Source organism: Boeremia exigua (assembly GCF_020726555.1).
Source record: "Boeremia exigua strain MPI-SDFR-AT-0100 chromosome Unknown C7974scaffold_7, whole genome shotgun sequence".
In the NCBI taxonomy this organism is placed as follows: domain Eukaryota; kingdom Fungi; phylum Ascomycota; class Dothideomycetes; order Pleosporales; family Didymellaceae; genus Boeremia; species Boeremia exigua.
The window spans coordinates 1,996,547-2,011,430 of NW_025763524.1; the positions used below are offsets into that span (position 1 = coordinate 1,996,547).

General features: G+C 51.6%; 7 protein-coding genes across 7 annotated transcripts; 3 read left to right on the forward strand and 4 right to left on the reverse strand.

Moving 5' to 3' along the window:
- Nucleotides 1-96: 96 nt before the first annotated feature.
- C7974DRAFT_208338 (putative dimethylaniline monooxygenase) lies at nt 97-2,093 on the forward strand. Its single transcript, XM_046136911.1, has 2 exons — nt 97-331; nt 386-2,093. Exons 1-2 carry the CDS (start codon nt 189-191, stop codon nt 1,677-1,679), a joined length of 1,437 nt encoding a protein of 478 aa, XP_045996626.1. The 5' UTR covers nt 97-188; the 3' UTR covers nt 1,680-2,093.
- Nucleotides 2,094-2,106: 13 nt separating this feature from the next.
- C7974DRAFT_208524 (Alpha/Beta hydrolase protein) lies at nt 2,107-3,580 on the forward strand. The gene has a single exon (XM_046136917.1). It carries the CDS (start codon nt 2,501-2,503, stop codon nt 3,494-3,496), a length of 996 nt encoding a protein of 331 aa, XP_045996627.1. The 5' UTR covers nt 2,107-2,500; the 3' UTR covers nt 3,497-3,580.
- Nucleotides 3,580-5,142, reverse strand: C7974DRAFT_208528 (uncharacterized protein). The gene is made up of 2 exons (XM_046136918.1): nt 4,624-5,142; nt 3,580-4,568 (listed from the first exon to the last, which is right to left on the reverse strand). The coding sequence occupies exons 1-2, from the start codon at nt 5,036-5,038 to the stop codon at nt 3,664-3,666; spliced, it is 1,320 nt and encodes a 439-aa protein (XP_045996628.1). The 5' UTR covers nt 5,039-5,142; the 3' UTR covers nt 3,580-3,663.
- A 470-nt stretch (nt 5,143-5,612) lies between these two features.
- On the reverse strand, nt 5,613-7,744 carry C7974DRAFT_396828 (Tannase/feruloyl esterase). Its single transcript, XM_046142119.1, has 2 exons — nt 7,046-7,744; nt 5,613-6,996 (listed from the first exon to the last, which is right to left on the reverse strand). Exons 1-2 carry the CDS (start codon nt 7,385-7,387, stop codon nt 5,710-5,712), a joined length of 1,629 nt encoding a protein of 542 aa, XP_045996629.1. The 5' UTR covers nt 7,388-7,744; the 3' UTR covers nt 5,613-5,709.
- Nucleotides 7,745-8,160: 416 nt separating this feature from the next.
- Nucleotides 8,161-9,800, forward strand: C7974DRAFT_208535 (uncharacterized protein). The gene has a single exon (XM_046136920.1). It carries the CDS (start codon nt 8,271-8,273, stop codon nt 9,612-9,614), a length of 1,344 nt encoding a protein of 447 aa, XP_045996630.1. The 5' UTR covers nt 8,161-8,270; the 3' UTR covers nt 9,615-9,800.
- On the reverse strand, nt 9,801-11,869 carry C7974DRAFT_208534 (major facilitator superfamily domain-containing protein). The gene is made up of 3 exons (XM_046136919.1): nt 11,421-11,869; nt 10,874-11,368; nt 9,801-10,824 (listed from the first exon to the last, which is right to left on the reverse strand). Exons 1-3 carry the CDS (start codon nt 11,652-11,654, stop codon nt 9,988-9,990), a joined length of 1,566 nt encoding a protein of 521 aa, XP_045996631.1. The 5' UTR covers nt 11,655-11,869; the 3' UTR covers nt 9,801-9,987.
- Nucleotides 11,870-13,663: 1,794 nt separating this feature from the next.
- C7974DRAFT_208568 (uncharacterized protein) lies at nt 13,664-14,884 on the reverse strand. Its single transcript, XM_046136921.1, has 2 exons — nt 14,132-14,884; nt 13,664-14,079 (listed from the first exon to the last, which is right to left on the reverse strand). Exons 1-2 carry the CDS (start codon nt 14,772-14,774, stop codon nt 13,796-13,798), a joined length of 927 nt encoding a protein of 308 aa, XP_045996632.1. The 5' UTR covers nt 14,775-14,884; the 3' UTR covers nt 13,664-13,795.

The following is a 14,884-nucleotide window of genomic DNA, read 5'->3' on the forward strand; positions in this document are numbered from 1 at the left end:
GCATCCCATAATGTCGTGACAGCCTCGGCCAACGACAAAAGCTCAACCCTCGCACTACGTCTCCACCACTTCTACCTTGTTCGAGTAAACGCTATGTCGTGCAGAATGGCGTCAGGTTGTTATCTCTCAACCGTCGTAAGCTTAAATTGCCGCCAGCGGCACAGTTGCTGTCCAAATACAATTCAAATATGCCTTCAAATTCTCCGATCAGAACTGTCGCAGTCATCGGCGCTGGGCCATCCGGCCTATCAGCTGTAAAAGCACTAGATGAAGAGAAGGCTTTTGACACAATCCGTGTGTTTGAAAGAAGAGACAGAGTTGGTGGAACCTGGTGCGTCAACCGCTTGTTAACTTTTTGCGCCTCGCAAATGCTGACAATCTACAGGCTGTACGATGAGATTCCTGACACATTCAATTCGACCTTGGTCTCGCCGCAGCACAACGAGGTCCCCTCGCAATTACCTACCTTCACGCCTCCCGCACCAGAGGATCCAACAACAAGGACAGGATTGTATCAGTACCTCGACAGCAATGTTGGTGCCGCTGTAATGGAATTTACTTACGCATCGATTCCAAAGATCAATTCAGCCCTGTCAGTGCGACGATTCGGCCATGCAAACCCAACCCGACCTTGGAAAGTCGTTGCTGATTACCTGGAAGACATTTTTGCGAAGCATCTGTACCGAGTCTCATTCAACACCACTGTCGAAAGTATTCGCAAAAATATAGAGACCGGTAAATGGGACATTGTGCTGCGGCAGTCGGATGTCCGCTTTAAGGGCCAAGGTTACGATTACTGGTGGACCGAGAGTTTTGACGCTGTGGTTGTCGCGACAGGCCATTACAGTGTGCCATATATCCCGAAAATTCCAGGCATCGAAGAATGGTACAAACGCTGGCCTGATCGTCTCCAGCATTCAAAACAGTTCCGCAGCCGGGATGCATACGTTGACAAGTCCGTTGTTGTAGTTGGTGGCAGCGTGTCTGCGAGCGACTTCGTGCTTGACACATACAAATCTGTCCGTGGTTCGTTGATTATAGCGCAGCGAGGCGAGAATGCGAACCCGGCACTCGATGATGTTTGGAAACTGCCTGGCGTCACCAAAAAGCCGACGATTTCGCGCTTTACGCTTGAAAATGATGGAACGGTCGAGTTCAGTGATGGAAGCTGGATATCTGGTGCTGACGTGGACGTCGTCTACTTTGCCACAGGATACAGGCTATCTTATCCCTTTCTCGAACCCAACCCCGTCACCGCAAAGAACCGACTGGCAGGTTTCTATCAGCACACTTTCAACGTTGCCGATCGATCGCTTGCAGTCGTGGGTCAGATCCGCGCTGCTCTCTCATTCCGCGCATACGAGTATCAGGCTGTGGCTGTAGCCCGTGTACTTGCTGGTCGCGGCACCTTACCATCCACCGCTGAGCAAACCAAATGGGAGGAAGACCGAATCAAGCGCTTAGGTCCGACGCACATCTTCCATACTATTGCACCGGATTTCGCGGAGTACTTTGATACGCTGAGAACGATTGCTGGGCCTCCAGCGGAGGGATCTGAGGCTTACGAGCTGCCACCGTGGGAAGATGAGTGGGCGAAGAAGGGTTTCGGAGTATTGGAGCTGAAGGGCGAGTATGTGAAACGGATACAGGCGAAGGAGAAACTCCTTGCCAAGCTGTAGATCGTGCATCTTGGATAAGTAGCCACTGCAAGAATAAGCTCATAATTATTTCCTGTTCATATTACCCTTCTTGGTCTGAAGTTTATTGTTGCTGACAGAGCTCAGGAAAGGTCTGACTCTCACACACCGGCAGGCCTGACATCTTGCTTACGGTGACCTTCCCGAACAGGTATATGTGTTTGGACATTGCCACTTGGGATGTGATAACTGATTATCAGTACGGCCGTTAGATGTGGGCTGCACAAAGGCCAAGAGCTGGTCTAGTCGCTTGGTGGGTTTGAAGATGACGCGTGTTCATTTTCTATTCAGCAGACTGTCTCTGTCTCGTACACAACTCACCGATACAACACCGAGTTCGTAAGGTGATGAGTATCAAATATAATAGAGATTCGCTATCGTAAACTCAGGTCTTTGAGACAGCCGAGGAACCTTCGACCTCAAGAGCGGGATTACTCTACTGTTTTGATCGCAACGCTTGCCTGATACGTCAGAGTCCGTGTCTAGCGCACGGAGCTACACCAGCTGAGCGCCTAGCCCGGCTCCGATGTACCCAATTAACCTCCACTATGACATATGGTACGCAGAACCTTACTCGATCGTAAGAGTCTGGTGTCTGCCAGACACCCCGCATCATTCGATAGCCATCGCTGTAAGCAGCTGCTGCACCGCTAGGTAACCACTGTGGAGTCGCACTCTTCGACCAAAGCTGATCTTGGGCGGTGTCTGTTCTGGACGCAAGACCGAGTTGCCGACAACACATATATAGCCACGTTTGTCCATACTGTAGATTTGCATCAGGCTCGAACCATCAATAGCACAACATGGACGCTTTTCAGAAGAAGACCTTGAAGACATCAAGGGGCTACACGTATACATACTATGTGACCGAGGGCGACAAATCACTCCCAACGCTCATCTTCCATCATGGCTGGCCGGACCACGCGGCAATGTGGGAGAAGGTCGCGACAGGCCTTCTCTCAACGAAGCATCCCATGATCATCCCTGATATGCTCGGGTATGATGGAACGGACAAGCCAACTGACCCTGCCGAGTACCAATTCCACAAGATGACCAAGGATATCATGGAGATCGCCGACGCTGAGGGTGCGCACAATGTGGTATCCATCGGACACGATTGGGGCTCCAGCGCTGCTTCACGCCTCTACAACCACTATCCAGACCGAGTCGTTGGGCTCGCCAACCTCAACGTGCCTTACACGCCTCCAAGCGGCGATACGTTCGACCTCGAGAAGTTCGACGCTGTCACCAAAGAGAAGCTCGGCGTAGCAGTCTTTTCTTACTGGGATGTGTTCGCCAACGAAGATGGCCCCAAGATCCTCTACGACAACCTGGAGCGTACATTCAGCGCACAACATAGTGCAGGAAATGCCATGTCCAAAATCTGGACCGTTCCGGGTGCGACGAGAGAGTACCTAACCAAGGGTGGCCAGGAGTATGAGTTGCGTCCGTACGCCCAGGATCCGGCATTCAAGAAGACGTTCATCGATCGCATGACGAGGGACGGCTTTGAGGGTCCTCAGTGCTGGTATAGGGCTACGACGCTCAACTACCAAAGCGCAAGCGACAAAGAGCTGCCGCGTGATAGAATGGTAGTCAAGGTGCCTGCGTTGTACATTGGGTGTAGTGAAGACCCCGTGTGTCGACCAGAATTAATGGCGGCCTACAAGGCGCAATTGCTCCCGCACCTCGAGGAACCCGAAATGATTAAGTCCTCGCACTGGGTGCCATATGAGGCGCCAGATGAGGTAGTGGAGAGGATTGAGCCGTGGCTGAAGAAACACTTTGGAAAGCAGTAGAGTGCTCATGTTCAGATGCAACACCTCTTTCGTATACTGACGTGCACAATTTCAAAAGATCGAGAGGATCATCGAAGCATCTTGTGGTTGTTGCGAAGTGAGTAGGATATTAACATGCTTTCTATCAACAACATCATGGCTTTCCATCACATTTGACCATCATCGTATCACTGCAGCCTCTCGTCACCTTCCCTAATAGCCTGTCCGTAATCTCCTGCATTAGGCGTACGCAGAATCGTGTGCGTATGGAACTTCGCTGGTTCCTTGTTCGCCAAGAAAACGCCCGAATGGTGATCAAATTCGACAAGAATGACCGGGCTCTGGATGCGGAAGTAGTACGCATCGTCGTCACCATAGCCTCCGATCCAGCAGAAATACGTCTCGTCGAAGTGCTTCTTGACTTGCTCGAGCTTGAGTGCGCGAGACTTGGTAGGGTGGTACAAGAGGAACTCGTTGCAGATGTCTAGGATGAGCTGCTGCTGCAAAGATGAAAGGTCGGAGGCTACCACACCTTCATACGGGACGATACGGTTATCGCGGAATGCGCCGCAGCGGTGACGTTGGTCGTCTGGACCCCAGGTATCGGTGATGAGCTCGTCGCGTTTCGACTCGTCGTTATCAGAGTTGCCGTAGACCTGTTTCATCGCCGGATCTCTTAGGGTCTTGAACACCTGTGCAGTGCTTTGCTGTTCGGGCTTTAGGCTTTGCATCAGCCGTAGGCCGAGGTTGCCCTCCTTGTGCAGGATCTCGGTCCCCTTCCATTCACCAGCGTCGATGATGTTAGGTTCTGCGCCGGTGAACGAGGGGCTCAAGATGATCTGGTTGCCTTTGAAAAAGCATGCAATGTCTAAATGATGGCCGTATAGTAGCCAGCCCCATGGCGAAGATGGAGATGATGAGGGAGTGCCGAAGATGAGGAAGTTGTACGAGTATTTGTTCATGATGTTAGGAAGTTTGACGACCTCGCCGAGAAAGTGATTGACGCGCATGGCGGAAACAGCTTTTTTGTATCCTTCTGGTGATAATGATGCTTCAACTACCTTCAGGATAGTTTGTGCGATTGATTCAGAGACTATTCCCGATTAGCGCCTGCATTTTGTGACACCACATTGAGCAATTCTACTTACCCTCCTCCAGGCGGATGCCAAAAGGTCGCAATATGAACTCCGGATTACTCCACGCTCTCCATTCTCTTGCATTGATTGGGTAAGACAACTTGTTCTTCTTTTCCTCGTCCAATTCATTGTACAGTCCCTCAACAGCCTTGACAACAGATTCGGTGTCGAAGCCCTCATCTTTCGCATCGAATAAGCCATCTCTCATCTTCCCGTCGTTGGTCACTCCTTTGTATGGCTCAGCAAGTAGTGTTTCCCAGACCTTGGTCAGATCGTATAGCCATGGCGGTCTCCGGTTGTCCTGCATGTCTTTTGCATATTCGTAGATTGTCTGCTTAGCAGCCGTAGTGAAACGAGGTGTACTCAGATCATGAAGATGTTGTCGGAAGGCAACGGATGCCTCGTCGAATGAGTTTCTCCTGGCCATTTTAAGATCCTACGTAAAGATCGTTGGATTGGTAGTGGTTCTTGATGCGGGTGCAGTCGATGGATAATGACAGTCGCAATCCACCAAGCCGCTATGGTCCTGTACACCTTCAATTTAACAGTACGGAGCCGAGTCTGATTCCGGGCCTCTAGATTCTGACGTTCTTGGATATTCCAATTCGATTACGTGGTCGACAACGTAGCAGCCGGATGAAAGCTCTTCCCACTATGCTGCAGCAATCCCGCTTTTTAGGTGACAGCCTGAGTCTGATTGATGACTTGTCTTCCCAGAAGTGGTGCGCGAAACGACCTTCCTTCAGTATAAAAGTGGTGACGCGGCTGTGTCTTGAAGCGTCCCACAGACAGCCTCATGCGCTAGCGCGGGGCTTCTTGTTCCCCGCGGAAACCACTTCGGCTGATATACGGCTGCAGAAGTACTTCCGTACAACAACATTCTTTTGCCTTCGTACAACACTCGTAAAGATCGGACACGTATTGCGATCACCAAATGCTTTGATGACAGCAGCACTCGTTTGACGTTGTACAAAACAATGAATATAGGTAGTCTTGAAAGCCATAATTATTGTGGGGCACAGATGGTGGGGTGTATCCTAATATTATGCCTACTGTGTAGAGTGCATTGAGTTGATGCACAGTAAATAGCCAACCCATCTAGTACAGACCCTTACATTCCCAGTTCGCAGCGTCATTAACATCTCCCTTGCCAGTGTACTTGGCCTGCTTAGGGTAAATGCAGATTGGCCTCTGTCGCAGTACCTCGTCGTGCGTAGTGTCGTTGACATACTTTGTGGCAATCATGTACTCAGGTACCCTGCCCTCTTCGACCCAAGCCATCATCGCCTTGAGCACATCATGCTCCTCGTCTTCGAAGCCGGGAACGCTGTAGATATCGCCTGCAAGAACAGGCTGCTGATTGCCACCAGCAAAGTACCAGGGAGCGTCCACGCCGGCTTGTGTACCAGAACAGTGGCGCATGCCAGGTACGAGGAAGTACTTGAAGAAATCATCCACGTCGACACCTTTTGGCTTCATGTTTCGAGTGAGATGCTCGTAGTAGTAAGGAGTTGAGCCGGTTGGGATGAGAGGGTCAGCCATCCCGTGATATGAGAGAATTTTGCCGCCTTTAGCGTTGAATCGAGACAGATCGAAGCCTACAGTCGCATTACCGGGATTCATAGCATCGGACAGGGTGATGATATCGTCATTGTAGTCCGTGAAATTCCAGTCGGGCCCCTTGCCGAGGAAATTTTGCACGTACCCTGTGCCGAGCAGGTTGGGTGCGTTGCCTGAAAAGAAGGCAGGCTGTCCTTCGCTGCCAAGGAAGAAGGCAGGAAACAATACAGTGTTGTTCTCGCCGATATAGTCGCTGAAGATGTTGAACACCGTGTCGAGCTGAGGGCCAGTGAAGCATGATGTGGCGTTGGCGATACTCGAACCGTTGGAGCCGCATAACAATGTCATGGGCTGGAAATTGCAGCCCAATGGATCCGATACAATGTTATCGACCAGACCATCTTGAGGATCACACTGCTTGATAATCTCGGCGTTCAGGATCGGAAACAGTGCGACCGGTATATGATAGTCCGCCGTGGTGGGAAGGTTGTATAGCGCGATGCGGACAGTCCAGGGTTGGAGATGCGCTGTCCACCACGCCGGGGCGCCGGCGACAATGCCGTCGAAGTCCTCTGGATAGTACTCGGCCTCCTTTAGACCTTGGCGACCGCCGGTGGAGCATCCAGAGTAATAACTGTACGATGCGTTTTGCTTGTAGTACGCAGCGGTGATCTCCTTTCCAAGAACAACGGAGCCATGCATAGCAAGATGACCCCAGTTCTCAACACGATCCGGTTGCTTGTACGCCCACGTACCATCACTGCTGGTAGAGTTGTGCCCGGTATCTGTCGAAACGGTGGCAAAGCCGTAGCGTACACCAGATGCCTGTGATTATGTTAACAATGGAAAGAACCGAGGTTACGTCGAATTTTACCATATCAACATAGTTGATACCCCCAGCAAAGCCACCGTTACCAACTGCCAGAAAACGACCGTTCCATTGTTCGGGGAGAAAGATACCGAATGCAAAAGTACTGTTGCCAATTGACTGGACCTGAATTGATGCGGCGCACAACTCTGGTAGATTGGGTGGGCTATTAGGGTAGCCCGTGTCGCTTTTTGGAACCTCGAATGTTGCATTTGCTGCAACAGGGTATGCAAAGTTGACACTGGCACCCTCAGGTAGTGCAGCTTGAATCGCGGCAGGCGTGCATGTGTAGTTCAATGCTTGTGCAACTCCAATGAGCACAGCACTTCCGAGCAAAGCTTGCATCATCTTGTCAATAAAAACACCTACAGGCAGGGCAAGAAGGAGTCAAGATTGAACTCGGCAGATTGTGTTCCCATGAAGACTTTAACATGTCATGGCCAGAAGATCCTTCAGTAGCTCATCTCACCGAAATAGAGTAGCAGGTTTATCTTTTCCCCACATACGGGTAGTATGTACATGGCGTCAGGGGCCTTCTTGTACGACATCTTGACCCGCACCGGGCTGGTATCGAAATGAAACGCCGAGCGGCTCTATCCACTCGTAGCGAGGGTACAATACTCGTAAGCAACGACTTGCGAGTCCGAACCTGAGTCAATACTGTTGACTGTATTGCAAGAGCTGACGAACGGGTCTTAATTTTCATGGTGGATGTTTGACGTTGCAGAAACGGCAGGTCGGATTGCCAGCTTCCCCTCTCTGGAGCTCGGACGCTAGATTTGGCCCTGGCCCCACCTCACCTCGGTGGGTTTGCGCGGCAGATGCAAACATCCGAAATCTCGAGACCATTTGCTTCGAGATCGAACGTCTTCAACCTTCACGTGCATGTGGGGCCTCCAAGTTCGGTATCGAGTCTCACGTTGCTGCTCATCGATCTTGCCCAATCAGCCGTTGCCTACGTACGCAACTTCCCACAAGACCTCGGATAATTCCTTTTCCACACCTCGGTGATAGTTTGGCTACCGGAGCATAAGAGCTTCACGCAAGCTGGTATATTTGTGCAAGTGTATCAAGCTCTTGTAGAATAAAGAGCTCTAGTCAGCTGTTGTTTGTCGATTCAAGCAGGTCAACATCTTTAGCCATTGCACCAACGGAAACTTCCCCGCAAAAGCTTGGAACCCAGCCTGGCACATCAACAACCACCATCACTTGACAAGCATTGATCCACGAAATGGCGGACAACCTTAGGATAGCAATCATAGGCGCTGGGATGGGCGGCCTTGCTACAGCTTTATCTCTTGCAAAAGCCGGCCACAAAAACATCACAGTGTACGAGCATGCCTCAAACCTTGGCTTCGTGGGGGCAGGCATCCAGCTAGCACCCAACATGGCTATCATTCTTGATAAGATGGGCGTCTGGAAGCAAATAGCTGCCGAAGCCGTGCAATGCGCAAACACATCCATCCGCGACGGCGCCTCAAACAACGAGCTGGGATATGTCGATCTAGGCTACGTCCAGGAGAAGTACAACTACCCGCACATGGTCGGACATCGTGCCTCGCTGGCAAGCGGTCTGTATGATGGCTGTCAGAAGGAGAGTGGAATCACCTTCAAGTTCGGCAGCACGATCACAAATGCGCGTTTCGGCGCCAAGCCCTCGTTCCAGGTGACCAACAACAAGACTGGTGAGAAGGAAGACGTCGAATGTGACATCCTACTCGGCTGTGACGGTGTGAAGAGCAACACCCGCGTTGCCATGCTGGACGGGCTGGGCGAGACAGCAACGGTCAAGGACTCGGGCCAGGCTGCGTATCGCATCATGCTCACCCGCGAGCAGATGGCGCCGTACCCCGAGCTAATCAAGCTGATTGATAGCGATACGGTAACGCGCTGGATTGGAGAAAAGAAACATATCATCGCATACTCCATCCACAATAAGCAGATCTACAACTTGTCGACTGCACAGCCAGACGTCAATTTTGCCGGCGCACCAGATGCGCAGTACACGACCAGGGGTAGCAAGAGCGCTATGCTGGAAGTGTACAAGGATTTCTGTCCCATGATCCAGGACATGCTGAATTTGGTTCCGGAAGGCGAAGTCGTTGAATGGAAACTGCGAGTTCACGATCCACTTCCCACATGGGTCAGCGGCAGCATGGCCTTGGTCGGCGATGCCTGTCATCCCACGCTACCGCACATGGCGCAAGGCGCGGCACAAGCGATTGAAGACGGCGCCGTGCTTGGTGTCGTACTTGAGCCATCAAGACTTGGAGACGCAGACCCGGAGACGATCAACAAGGCGCTGAAGCTGTACGAGAAACTGAGGAAGCCGAGAGCCGAGGCGTTGGTTGAGCTTGCTGCTGAAAGTGGGCGTAACATGCATCTCGGTGCCGGCAAGGCGAAGGAGGAACGGGACAAGCAGTTCGCTGCACTTAAGCTGGGAGGTGGCAAGGTTCCGGACAAGTGGGCAGACGCAGACGTCCAAGCCATGGTGTACGGAACCAATGTGGTAAAACAGGCAGAAGAATTGTGTCAGACGGAGGGTCTGGTGGCAAGCTCTCACGTTGCGGAATAAACGGTGGGCTAAGGTATGAGCCAAGTTTTCCACCACGCAACAGCAAAGTAGGAGTAACATAAAAAAACTCTATTAAACACTTATTTACCTACAATGTAGTAATACGTCACTAAATATTGGCTTTAGGTATTACAATAGCTACAACTTCTATGTTGGAAATGATTTACTTGGAGGTCGCTTATCCACCGTTTTTTCTGCAACGTGAGAGTCAGGTTTGTAAGTAGTTTATATATTGATCACCTCTGTATACATCAATTTCAGCACATTACGTAGCGACTCAAATGGACTCAGGCATGCCGTTGAAAATCCACGTCATTGCAACCATTCGATCTGAATGCGTATGGAATCCACAATTTAGTATACTTAGGACTTCCTACAATCGCTTGCTCATATTGCTGTGGAGCGCTCTGCCCTTCCAGTGGCAGAATACGACAGGAATGAGGGAGCCTACCACCAACATGGCAACAACAACGCCGGCACTGGGAGCCAGACCAATATTGGCGAACATATCAGGAAACCAAAAGGGACCAATGAAACCCCAAGTTTGCCTGACCAAAGTGATGAATACGCCAATACTGCCAGCCTCCTCAGGGTAGCAATCGATAGCGTACGTAATCAACACCGTCGTGACAATCTGATTGCCTGCTGCGGCAATACCAGCACCGATGATGGGTGTGACATTCCACTGACCCTCGGGGGCTTGCTCGATGCGGATCAGGAAGACCACAAGACCGCAAATCGAAAGTAGAATACCGGAGTAGCTCAACCACAGTCTGAACTCGGGTTCGGGCTTCTTGGGCGAGGTCTTCTTTGCGCGAGCACGCATCCACATATCACTTGAATGGCCGCCGATCTGTTCACCAATAATTGAACCAATAATCAGGCCAAGGAATTGAAGACCGAGCTGCTTAGAGTTCAAGTGAAACTTCTCGCTGAACAGCTGTGGAATCTCGACCGTTGTGAGAACGGAGGCAAAGAGGAAGACCATGGCGTAGGCACAGGCTGGGAGCATGACGCAAGGGTACTTGGCTAGTCGAAGGGGCGAGACAAACTCCATAACGGTGATAGGCGTAGGATCGATACGACGGAACTTAAGGTACGACTCCTTGAAGGCGGCGAAACCAGATACGGCGTGCTCGGCATTATCATGACGAATGAAGCGTGTCTCTGGACCGAACAGGGTGTAGAGCACCAGCTGAATACCGTTGATCTGTGGCGGTCAGTGACATGATCTCAAATGGGATAGATGATATACTCACGATGGCCAAGATCCAGTAAATCCATCGGTAACCCTCATAATACGTGACGAATCCGAAGATGAGTGGCGCAAGAGGTATGCCAAGTGTAATCATGACAGTCCACACGCCCATATATCTTGCTCTCTCACTCTTGAAGAAGGTTTCTACGACGACCGCACTGCCGATAGCATTGGGAGGCGAGATGAAGAACGCCTGAAGAGCACGGCAGGCCGCCATGGATGCATACGTTGTGCTCTTCGCACAGCCAATGTTGAAGGCCAGACTTCCTATCAAAGAGATGATGAAGATCGGCCGACGACCGTAGCGAGTCGACAGAGGCCTCCAGAAAAGCGGTGCACCGCCAAGGATAGCTATTTGCAGCGAGGTCAGGTATGACGTCCTCTGCAAACTGACCCCGAGATCTTCTGCGATATTCTCGTAGGCCGGAATGATGGCCGAGGCTGCGAACGCACACATGCAAGCGTGAAATGCCACGAAAACGAGATTCAGGATTTTCTGCAACTTTGTCAGTTTCTATAACACTTGGGTTTGCTTGTCGAATGCCAACCTTCCAGGTGGGCCAATTGTAAGGGTCTGCATCGCCCATAGTAGGCATAGGATCGAGCTCAAGTGTGCCATGTCTCTGAAGCAGATACTGGCGGTGCTCCTCTGAGAGATGAGAAGTCTCAGCAGAATCGAGATAGGTGCCATGAGTATTCGCATGCTCCAGGTCCTCGTTGTATTGAGGAACGCCAGAGACGAACTCCTTATCCTTAGGTATGTGTTCGGTTGCAGCAGCCATGATCGTCCAATGCGCTGCGCGAGGTGTGGAAAGTCAGGAGAGAATGGTTCGACGAAGATCGAAGCAACTGCGCTACAGTCTTCTTGTATCGCCGATTTAGGGTTTGGTTCGTAGTTCACGGGGTAACAGTATAACCGTGGAGCCGTCGAGTGGAGTCCCCAGACAGCGATGGCGCGGCCCATGGGGCAGGATTAATTGTGGATTGTCGTCACAACGGCATCGCTAGGCTTTGCGAATCACACCGACCAACCCAAACGCAGATAACGGCAGCCACATACGGTAGCCATCACCGGGCCATGCTTGATTGTTGAGTCCTACTTGCTTCACCAGCGGACTACTGGGTGGGTCTTGATAGACTGGCAATGAGTTTCGGCATTTGATTAGTCGCATTCTGATTGATCAGCAGAAACACAGATTCGAATTATCACGGAATGAAGCACGAGGTACGCCGGAGGCTTTCGCAACACTGTGGTGGCGATGAACGCCAACCGCACCCAAGCTTCACTGAAAAGCTTGGTTTGGTGGCGGACGCAAAGGTGGCTTACTTTCTCGGCTCAACTCAGCCGACGCATTGTTCCCGTACAAGCATCAATCTTGAAACCAAATGTCTTTTCCAGCCAAGTGTTTCTCTGTGTTTCGCACTGGATGAAAGCATATATCTTAGAGTGCACGCGCGTCGAGATGCACAAGTTCGCGATTTGAGGACGTCGGCCGGTGCCGAGCAAGCACTGGGCCCAGCAGCTGGCTCGGAATCTTCAAGGAACGTCGCGTTCCAGTTCCGAGAGAGATGGAAATGCGCGCAATGACGCACATTCCGAGAGCATGCCGATTTTGTCCAGGAAGGTTCAACAGATGGCATGCAACTGCAAGCTGCAGCTCGTGCGAAGTCGGCTGCAGCTGTTGCGATGCAACAAGCCAATATTCCGTAGATCCATAGCGCTGAACCGGGTTGGATCTGAATGATGTACGATATTGTACAGACGAAGCGTGTGGTGGAGAATGAACACTGCTGACATAATTAGCGCAAACGAAGCAAGACTCTTCTTACCACTTCGCGCTGTATCCTCTATTCTGGTATTCCCTATAATAAATTGCTGCGCTGCAAGCATGAGTATCGATGACACATATTTCAACTTCGCTAAAAGAGAAACGCCCGGCTAGTGGCTCAGGAACAGACGCTGCAGCCGCAGTACGACATCCTGCAGTGGTACTTAATAAATTGCAGGCCCCAATTCTGGCGCTTGATCACATTGTGGCTGCGTTCCAGACAAGCCAGCACACCACCGCGGCCTCGACTGCTTGAGCGTCTGGCGCCTCGCTAAATTACCTGTACTCAGCACTACCGGCAGGAAAGTGTAATGGATTGGCCGTGAAAGGAACTGACGTTGCCGACGCGACATTGCCGACGTTGCATAGCCGAACCACCTTCGCGCAGATGCCGGGTGACTACCGCATCCGTGAATTAAGGACGATACGAAATGAGTCTCGGGTCTCTGATTTCCAAATCTTCTATAAGCGGGCGGTAATTCTACAACTTATGGCAGTAACGTTAACGGATGGATCAAGAGTTGAGTCGTTCGGCCTGCCGTCAGACGATGGAGCCACGAGGTAATTTCGTGTAACGACGTGTGCCGGAATCCATGATGGTCATAGCTGTTGTTGTCGGGAATAGATCCAGAGTGGTATACCTGCGGCCCTAGCGACTTGGACTGGGTGAACCTCGGACTAGACCCTCGACTTGTGGACCAGCATGTTCTTTGAACAGCAGAGTGAGCATGAACAATGTTTGACAGCTTCACCTGATCTCGACGGACGATGTCAGCGACTTCCCTGTCTGACTGTACGGATAGGACGAGAACAGCAATCTTTCGCAGCATACGACGGCTGCTCGAGCAGAACCCTGCTTTATCTTTTCTTCCTTTGCATCAGTATGCTTTCTCTAGCGCAGCTCACGACATGTCACACTTCCGAGGAATGGAGTGGCTTCGGTCGCCTTAAGTATAAATTGCTGTAAAGCTGTATGTAAGGGGTAATATTGACAAGAAGCAAAGCAAATACAGCCCTGCACACCTTTTCGCCACACCGCCTCTGCCAACATCTCATGCAGAGGGGCACAGATACCAACTGTGAGCGTACTACGCTTACAAGCTGTACCTGGACTTGAGGTGCCTCCACCAGTCACGAGCCATCCAGGCATCGAACTCGGTGATCTCCATCGCGCTGCCCGCCAACATGACGAAGTTGGTAACACCCTCCGGGGTCCAGTCATAGAAGTCGTCGAGCGCGTAGGTGTGGCCAACCTCGTGGAGGTAGATGTGGATGTTCTCCGCATCGACGTTCTGCATGAAGTATTCCTGGCCGACACGCTGGCCCCAGTCACCGCCAGCGCCACCCTGCATACCGGGAGTCAGCCAGAGAGAGTGGTCTAGTCAAGATCAGCATGTTTCAAATCAGTCAGTGGAAAAGTGAAAGCTTACCGTAGTGCTTAGCGGCACCAGCCTTGCAGGCGGCGTAGTTGTTGTCCTGGTGGAAGAACCTTCCGCAGCTCTCAGCGCACTGAGGGACGCCCTCGGAGTCCTTGTCGGTGTAGACGGTGATACCGCTGACATCGCCCTCGAGCTGGCTCTTGTTCTTGACGGCCCAGCCAACAACGTTGACATCGACCGTCTTGTAGGGGAAGCCGTCAAATCCAGCAAGCACGCTGATCCACTTGTTGTACTGCTTCTTGAGCGCAGCCTGGACCTTGGCGCGCTGAGCGGCAGTGACCTTGGCGTCACCCTCCCAGCGGACACAGTAGTTGATCTTGCCCTTGCCGGCGATGAGCTGATCATAACCGTAGTTCTTGAAGCCAAGAGCGTTGGAGTAGGTGTCGACCTGGTGCTTCCAGACGGCATCGAGACCCTTCTTGAGGTTGGAAGGAGGGTTCCAGGTCTTCACGTTTAGGTCGCGCTTGGCGGGGGTGGTGTTCCAGGCGTTGGAGTCATCGAAGGCGAGGCCCTGAGCCTCAAAGGCGCAGACGGGAGCGGCGTTGCGACGGTGAATGTCGGTGTGGACATCACCAGGGATAGCACCGGCGAGAGCACCGGCGATGAGGGTGGAGATAGCGAGTGTAGACTTCATCTTGGATGAGACAGTAATTGCTTTGATCGAAGAGAAGGAATTGTGCCCGGCACCGAATATATGGGAAACGAATGTAAAGCTTGCACGGAAGAATCGAATGAAAGACGAAG

What these genes read in the sequence shown, in the direction of transcription:
- C7974DRAFT_208568 (XM_046136921.1), bottom strand. Translation starts at nt 14,774, where the DNA reads ATGAAGTCTACACTCGCTATCTCCACCCTCATCGCCGGTGCTCTCGCC. An exon ending in TGGTGCCGCTAAGCACTACG is followed by an intron (nt 14,080 to 14,131) that starts GTAAGCTTTCAC and finishes GATCTTGACTAG; the next exon opens with ACCACTCTCTCTGGCTGACT.
- C7974DRAFT_208534 (XM_046136919.1), bottom strand. Translation starts at nt 11,654, where the DNA reads ATGGCTGCTGCAACCGAACACATACCTAAGGATAAGGAGTTCGTCTCT. An exon ending in ACAATTGGCCCACCTGGAAG is followed by an intron (nt 11,369 to 11,420) that starts GTTGGCATTCGA and finishes ACAAAGTTGCAG; the next exon opens with AAAATCCTGAATCTCGTTTT. An exon ending in TTTACTGGATCTTGGCCATC is followed by an intron (nt 10,825 to 10,873) that starts GTGAGTATATCA and finishes TGACCGCCACAG; the next exon opens with ATCAACGGTATTCAGCTGGT.
- C7974DRAFT_208338 (XM_046136911.1), top strand. Translation starts at nt 189, where the DNA reads ATGCCTTCAAATTCTCCGATCAGAACTGTCGCAGTCATCGGCGCTGGG. An exon ending in GACAGAGTTGGTGGAACCTG is followed by an intron (nt 332 to 385) that starts GTGCGTCAACCG and finishes GACAATCTACAG; the next exon opens with GCTGTACGATGAGATTCCTG.
- C7974DRAFT_208528 (XM_046136918.1), bottom strand. Translation starts at nt 5,038, where the DNA reads ATGGCCAGGAGAAACTCATTCGACGAGGCATCCGTTGCCTTCCGACAA. An exon ending in TGGCATCCGCCTGGAGGAGG is followed by an intron (nt 4,569 to 4,623) that starts GTAAGTAGAATT and finishes AATCGGGAATAG; the next exon opens with TCTCTGAATCAATCGCACAA.
- C7974DRAFT_208524 (XM_046136917.1), top strand. Translation starts at nt 2,501, where the DNA reads ATGGACGCTTTTCAGAAGAAGACCTTGAAGACATCAAGGGGCTACACG.
- C7974DRAFT_208535 (XM_046136920.1), top strand. Translation starts at nt 8,271, where the DNA reads ATGGCGGACAACCTTAGGATAGCAATCATAGGCGCTGGGATGGGCGGC.
- C7974DRAFT_396828 (XM_046142119.1), bottom strand. Translation starts at nt 7,387, where the DNA reads ATGATGCAAGCTTTGCTCGGAAGTGCTGTGCTCATTGGAGTTGCACAA. An exon ending in GTATCAACTATGTTGATATG is followed by an intron (nt 6,997 to 7,045) that starts GTAAAATTCGAC and finishes ACATAATCACAG; the next exon opens with GCATCTGGTGTACGCTACGG.